Here is a 7436-nt window from a genome sequence, read left to right on the forward strand (position 1 = left end):
ATGATTTTTGAGGAGGCCATTCTGGAATTGCTGGTGGGAGTGGGCTGCTTGGCACGGTGCAGGCATGTGTCCCGGACTTCATCCTGCTCTCTGGAGTGGGGCTGGTGGGGTGCAACGGGTGGGAAGTGGCGGGGGGCTGGACCCCACAGCATGGGCAATGGTCGCACTTGCTGTCCCTTTCTCTTCTGCCCAGAGCAGTGCAAGCGCCAAGTCTACGCCACAGAGTTTTACAAGAAACTATTGCTAGAAAAGGTCACCAATGGCAGAAAATGAGAAGCTCCATCCTGAAGAGGAGCAGCTGGCCCCAGGCCCTGGGTGCAGGAAGGAGCCGGCTGCAGCGGTGGCGGGGAGCTCGGCCTCGCGTCCAGCCCAGCCTGCAACTGGCCACGGCATGGAAATCCCGCGGGTGTCTCGAAGGTGCTGTTGCCCCCGTGCTGGCAGGCAGGCCCCTGTCCCGGAAGGTGCCGCGGAGGCGAGCGGGTGTCTGAAGGCCGCGCTGCCCCGATGCCGGTGCCAGTGAACAGCGCAGGCAGGGGCCAGGCTCTCCAGTGGGGCATCCCAAAGCCACATCGCTCTGGTGCTGCCGGACGGGAGCCCCATCCGAGAAGGGTCCGGGAGGCGAGGAAGGTGGCCAAAGGCTGCCGGGCAGGAGCGGGTGAAGCCTCGCCTGACGGCATCGGTGTCGGGGTGCGGCGAGGGGAGCCCCGCTTCTGCCGGCGGCGCGGGGCACCACGGGGTCCCCGGGCGAGGGGGGGGCGCTAGGGGCCCGGCCCCTCGGGGGGCTGGGGCGGGGGGCTGAGCTGGCTCTCCAGCAGCGCCCGCGTCCCCTCGGCCGACACCCTCCGCATCCGCAGGCGCACCGAGCCGTAGGTGCCGCCGCTGCGGCGGGCGGCCCGGGCGCGGCGGCGGGCAGCGGCGGCGGCCAGCAGCAGGGCGGCGAGCAGCAGCCCGCCCAGGGCCAGTAACGCCAGCCCGGCCACGGTGCAGCGGTCGAGGCGGGCGCGCAGCCGCGCCGCCCGCGCCTCCAGCCGCTCCATCTGCCGCGCCGGCACCGCCGGGTCGGGCCGCGCCGCCCGGGGCGCGGCCCCCGCCAGCAGCAGCAGCACCGCACCGCCCAGCGCGCAGCCCAGCGCCAGCGCCAGCCCCGCGCCCGCGCCGCGCCCCGCCGCGCCGCCCCCGCCCGCCGCCGCCGACTCGCCCGGGCTCCGCAGCTCCGCCGCCCGCGGGGACGCCATGGAGTCGCCGCCGGCCTGCGCGGCCAGAGGTGAGCGGCGGAGACGGACCGGGATGCTCCCCCGCCCCGCAGCCGGGTCCACGCACCGGGCTGACCCCCTCTCCCCCCTCCCGCCCCGCAGCCGGGTTCCCGCACCGGGCTAAGCGCTTCCCGGGACCCGGCACCTGCCTCCCCGCACCGGGCTGACAGCCCCCCCACCCGGCGTCTCCCCCTCCCGGAACCGGCCTCCCACCACGCGACCCACCTCCCCGGACCGGGCTGACCCTCCCCGGACACGCGTGTCCCCCCTGTAACCTCTCCGGGCTGCCCCTCCTGGACCCGCTTCCCCCGCCGGGCTCTCCCCTCCGCTCCCCCGGAGCGCACCCAGTCTCCCCGCTCCCCTCCCGCTTCCCCCGCACCGGGCTGGGGCCCCGGTCCCCACGCCGGGCTCCGCTCCCGCTCCTCTGGTCCCGCCCCGGTCCGCCCGCCCCGCCGGTGCCCGCCCCGAGCTGCCCCTCCCGGTCCCCCGCGCCGGGCTGCCAACCCCCGCCGCGCCCCCGGGCCGGGGCCGGGGCCGGTGCAGCCGCGGCGGCGGGTGCCCCGGGCTGCCGGCCCCGCCGGTGCACGCACACACCCACGCGTACAACGGGCTGCCCCGGGAGGCACACACACGCACACACACGTACACGCGCCCGGTGGCACACCGGCACCGTCTGTGCACGCCCCGCCTGCAACAGGCACCCCCCCCGTGCGCCCCCCACAGCGCCGGGACCCTCTGTGGGCTCCCCGGGGGGGGCTGCGTGGGGAGGGGCACGGGTGGAGAGGGCAGAGCAGCACGGTGGGTGTCGCACGGGGGAGAGCGTGGGTCACGCCCGGGGGACATGCCCATGGGGTGTGGGGCAGAGGGACTGCGTCCGAGTCCCCGCAGCCCCCGGCCCCGAGCGCAGCGGGGAGGGCTGCAGCCCAGGGAGAGCTGGCGAGGGCCAAGCCTGCCCCAGAGCCCCCGGGAACCGTCAACGCTTGGCCTGGGTTTGGGCCGGGCACGAGGGGAGCCCGTGGCAGTGCTCGCTGCCCAGAGCCGTTCCCCCAGCCGGGCTGGCCCCGCGGCCACCGCAGTCCCGTGCCACAGAGCCCCCCTCGCCCGCGGCTCTCACCGCGTTGTTTATTCCATTTTTCACAGAGCGCTTGTGTTAGCACCCGCGCTCCGCTTCTGCCTGACCTGAAACTGGCCCCGGGCCTGAGCCCCAGCAGCGACCTGCTGGCAGCAGCGCGCTTTTAGCTCGCTTGTTAATAAGACGGGGGCTATTTCCGCCTTTGGAGCGGTGCCTGGAGATGGGGTTGTAGACATAAATCCTGAGCGATAGCGGGTGGGCTGCTGAAAGCTGCCGGGAAGGTTTGTCCATCACATTGCCGTTCCCTTCAGCACGTTCACATGCCTCCAGCACAGAATCACAGAATCACTAGGTTGGAAAGGACCTTCAAGATCATCAAGTCCAACCATTAATCCAGCACCACCATGTCCCCTAAACCATGTCCTGAAGTGCCACATCCACACGTTTTTTGAACACTTCCAGAGATGGCAACTCCACCACCTCCCCGGGCAGCCTGTTCCAATGCCTGACCACCCTCTCAGTGAAGAAATTTTTCCTAATATCCAATCTAAACCTCCCCTGGCGCAACTTGAGGCCATTTCCTCTTGTCCTATCGCTGGTTACTTGGCAGAAGAGACCAACCCCCACCTCACCACAACCCCCTTTCAGGCAGTTGTAGAGAGCGATGAGGGCTCCCCTCAGCCTCCTCTTCTCCAGACTAAACAACCCCAGTTCCCTCAGCCGCTCCTCATCAGACTGGTGCTCCAGACCCCTCACCAGCTCCGTTGCCCTTCTCTGGACACGCTCCAGCACCTCAACATCCTTCTTGCAGTGAGGGGCCCAACACTGAACACAGGATTCAAGGTGCGGCCTCACCAGTGCCGAGTACAGGGGCACGATCCCTGCCCTGCTCCTGCTGGCCGCACTATTCCTGATACAGGCCAGGATGCTGTTGGCCTTCTTGGCCACCTGGGCACACTGCCGGCTCATATTCAGCCGGCTGTCAACCAGCACCCCCAGGTCCCAGGTCCCTTTCCGCCAGGCAGCTCTCCAGCCACTCCTCCCCAAGCCTGTAGCGTTGCATGGGGTTGTTGTGGCTGAATTGCAGGACCCGGCACTTGGCCTTGTTAAACCTCATACAGTTGGCCTCTGCCCATCGATCCAGCCTGTCCAGATCCCTCTGCAGAGCCCTCCTACCCTCCAGCAGATCAACACTCCCACCCAACTTGGTGTCATCTGCAAACTTACTGAGGGAGCACTCGATTCCCTCATCCAGATCATCTATAAAGATATTGAACAAGACCGGCTCCAGAACCGAGCCCTGGGGAACACTGCTTGTGACCGGCCGCCAGCCGGATTTAACGCCATTCACCACAACTCTCTGGGCTCGGCCATCCAGCCAGTTCCTCACCCAGCAAAGAGTAAACCTGTCCAAGCCTCGAGCCGCCAGTTTCTCCAGGAGAATGCTGTGGGAGATGCTGTCAAAGGCTTTACTAAAGTCCAGGTAGACAATGTCCACAGCCTTTCCTTCATCCACTAGGTGGGTCACCTGGTCATAGAAGGAGATCAGGTTGGTCAAGCAGGACCTGCCTTTCATGAACCTGTGCTGGCTGGGTCTGATCCCTTGGTTGTCCTGCAGATGCCCTGTGAGCACTCTCAAGACCAACCGCTCCATAATCTTCCCCGGTACTGAGGTCAGGCTGACAGGCCTGTAGTTCCCAGGATCCTCCTTCCGGCCTTTCTTGTAGACGGGCGTCACATTGGCAAGCCTCCAGTCTTCTGGGACCTCCCCTGTTAACCACGACTGCTGATAAATGCCTTCACAAGCTCACCCGCTATCGCGCTAGATGATGCGCCGACGCTGCTGCCGGCGAGCTCACGGCGCCGGGACCACGGGGGACGCGTGGCCGGTGCCCTGAGCCCCCCATGCCCTGGCCCCTGGCACGGCAAGTCGGTCTGCAGCCGCGCTGGGCTCCACACCGCCCGCGGTGCTGAGGCATTTTCCTGCGTGGGGAGAGCAGATGGGAACCTCCTACCACCCGCGGCGGGACCCAGGCAGGGACTTCCTCTGAAGTCTCTGTCAAATACAGCCAAAACTGATCAAAGAGGCTCAGAGAGTTGGGGGGATGCACGCACAGAGAGGGGCATCTGGATTGTCGGGGGGAGCAGGCTGAGGGCTGGGCAGACTCAGCCCGCACCCAGCCAGGCGCTGGCGCTGGCACGGTCCCAGTGGGGCCAGCTCGGCTTGTGCCGCTGCTGCTCAGCAGATGGGCGACAACATCATCCTTCCCTGAACATCTCCCTCATTACACTCTAAAGTTTCTGTTAAAAATTAACCTCTGGATAATTTTTACCCATTTTCTTGTATTTTTTCCCCACTGTGGCGCGCTCGCATTGCGGCCGGTGCTGACCAGCACCCCCGTGGGTTGCATGGCAGTGCCCAACCCACGGTGCTTCCGGTCCCCGAGCCACAGGGCCCAAGGGCTGCGGGCTGGGCTGGGGTCTCCCACCACCTTTTGCTGTGTCAAGGGCAGGGATACGCATATTTTATTATTTTTTAAGTTTGCAGTGGAGGTTGTGCGTGCCGCGCTGCTGCGACCCACCCGCTCGCTGCTCCCAACTCCTCTCATTGCGCTGGGTGGAAACGCAGAGGCTTCCCAGCCCGGCGTCGCCAGGGACGCATCCAGAAATGGGCCGAGAAAGAAGCAGAATTAAAAATAAATGTAAGTGCATCCTGACATGTTAACCACATTTAGAGAGGCTTTAGTACCAATCCGCTCCACGGGAAGGCAGAAGATGCTCGGAGACAAGTAGGTCACGGGACGCAGATTGTCCCGAATCAGCAGGAAAAGATGGATCTGGAGCAGGCGGGCACATCCCTGCGAACGGGCGGGCGGGCAGGAGCAGGGCCGGGAGGAGAGCACGCCAGCGCCGGGCACTGCTGCCTCCAGCATCGCCCACTTCCCGGGGAAAAACGGAAATGCTGCCGTTTCTGAGCAGAGCTGTGGTCAAGCCCTTCGTTTCGGAGCACCCGAGCCCGGCAGCTGATGGTGCAGCCAAGGGTGCCCGCGGTGCTGATGCCGGGACCCCTGCGAGGCTGGGGGCTTGGGGGGCAGAGGCAGAGCCGCTCGTGCTGCGACTCCCGCCTGCCTTCGTACACGGACGGGGACGAGCCCGTGAGCGCGGAGGCAGCCAGTGCGGCAGCGGGTCCGTGCCGCGCTCTGCCGGGGGGTCAGGGTGCCGTGCTGCCGGGGGAGCTGCTTCTGCCCCCCAAACCCGCGGACATGCTCAAGAGGATGGTTGCAATGGATGAAGCGGAGGGACGCATCCTGCGCGCGTCGCTGCTTTTGCTGTGCTGCCCCTGGGTCCCACCGCCTTTGCTGGATGGGAGCTGGGAGGTGGCCTCGGGCCTTTGCAGGGCTGGGGGAGTGGGGTGGGGAGCCCAAAAACTTCCTCCGGCCTGGCCCTGAGCCATCTGCGCCCGGGGCCGGGGGCCGGCAAGGGCCGCTCCGTCCCCAGGGCGCGGGCACCGAGGGGTGGGGAGGAGAGGTGGAACCAGCCAAGATGCGTGCTGCCGGCGCGGGGGCAAGGCAGGAGGGAGGCAGCCAAGGTCAGACACAGCACTGCCAAAATTCACAATGAGCTGGAGGGGAGAGGCTGAGGGCTTGGAGAGAAGTGGAAGGAGGAGGGAGGGAGAAGGAGCAGGGCAAGGGAGCGGGGGGACGGCTGCCGGGGACGGGGACGTGCCGCTGCTCGGCCAAAGTGATTAAATGGGGCCGCGAGGGACAGCAAACAGGAGCCCCAAGCCAGCAGGGGAGACAACGGGAGCAGGAACAGGAGGGAGCTGGGGGGGCTGTGGATGCGCCTCTGTCCCTCCGGGCCCCTCCAGTGCACCCCTGTGCGGCACAGCCCGGTTTTGGGGTGTGCAGGGCTGCTGCAGCCACCCGGTGCCCGCTGGCAGTGCTGGCTCCGTGGAGGTGAAGTTTCATTCCTGCCTCCTTAGTATTCACAGCGTCCCACGGCAGAGCAAGTGCCTGCAGCCGGTGCGGCTCAAGGTGACTCAGAGGTCAGGGAAAAAGCAGCCAGGCAATTTGGGAGCCAGCCACTGGCTCCGCACCGGCGGGGAGATCCAGCGCTTGGTGAGGACCCGAGGTGGCTGGCACTTTGCGGCCTCCCGTCCCGGCACAGCCGGTCCCTGTGTGCCCCGGACGCGGCACGCCGGTGCTCCCTGTTCACGTGAGCATGCGCACACTGTGCCGGCTGCCCATGTTTCTCATCCTGCAAACTGCCGTTGCCACCAGCGAGGCAGGCAGGGCCGGCTCTGCACCCTGGGGATGGAAACCGGCCTCAGCACCGGGGAGCTGGCACAGCCGGGCCCCGGCACGGGCCGTTGCCCTCTCACAGGGTGCCGGCTGCCAGGGCAGCTTCGAGGCTCGCGGGGGGCTCCTCCAGGTCCCCACTGGGGCTGCATCGCTCCAGGGGTGTTTAATAGCACCTTTACTTCCCCAAACCGACATCCCAGCCCAGGGTACCAGCTCTGCCCAAAGGCAGCCGGAGGGACACCAGCCACTAAGAGCGGCTGCGGAGCCGCGCTGGAAAGAGGCTCCAATCTGCCCTGGTGTTAATTGCCATCCAATTATCTCCTGCGAACACCAGGCCGAACGCCGGGGAGCCGGGGAAACCACGGGTGCCTTGTGATATGGCAAGAGCCGACACGCTGGGCATCAGGAGCACCGGGAGCCTTGCTGCGCTCTGCCCGCAGAGAGCGACGCGCGAGGAGCGCGATGCAGCGGGCTGACAACTGATTTTTTTCTGGCCGATGACACGTAAGCGTGCAAACACGCCGCCTTTTCCTCACGGTGGCGGCTGTGGCTGACGCGGGCGCACACCCTTACCCTTATCCCTCTGCACAGAGATCAGATCCGAAGTGCTTTTTTTTTTTTTCCTACTGCAAATTTCCTTCAAACAAGCCCAGAGCTGGGGGGACCTGCTCACCTCCAGAGAAAGAGATGGGGTGCTGTGTCTCAAGCAGGCTTTTAAAAAATCAAGGGCAAATAGAGGTCAGGAGGAAAAGAGTACTGTGGAGGTGCTCTCCATTCACAGGAACCTAAAGCGGTGAGCAGCACTGTGCT

At 66.0% G+C, this 7436-nt stretch overlaps 1 protein-coding gene across 1 annotated transcript; it reads right to left on the minus strand.

The window, feature by feature from the left end:
• Positions 1-758: 758 nt before the first annotated feature.
• TMEM74B (transmembrane protein 74B) lies at positions 759-5258 on the minus strand (the record flags this gene model as incomplete). Its single annotated transcript, XM_082007137.1, is given in 4 exon segments — positions 759-1250; positions 1758-1847; positions 1850-1863; positions 5075-5258. Coding segments are annotated over 4 exon segments (780 nt in total).
• Between the last annotated feature and the right edge of the window lie 2178 nt (positions 5259-7436).

This window comes from Phaethon aethereus, assembly GCF_964289735.1.
Source record: "Phaethon aethereus genome assembly, chromosome: 16".
NCBI lineage: Eukaryota > Metazoa > Chordata > Aves > Phaethontiformes > Phaethontidae > Phaethon > Phaethon aethereus.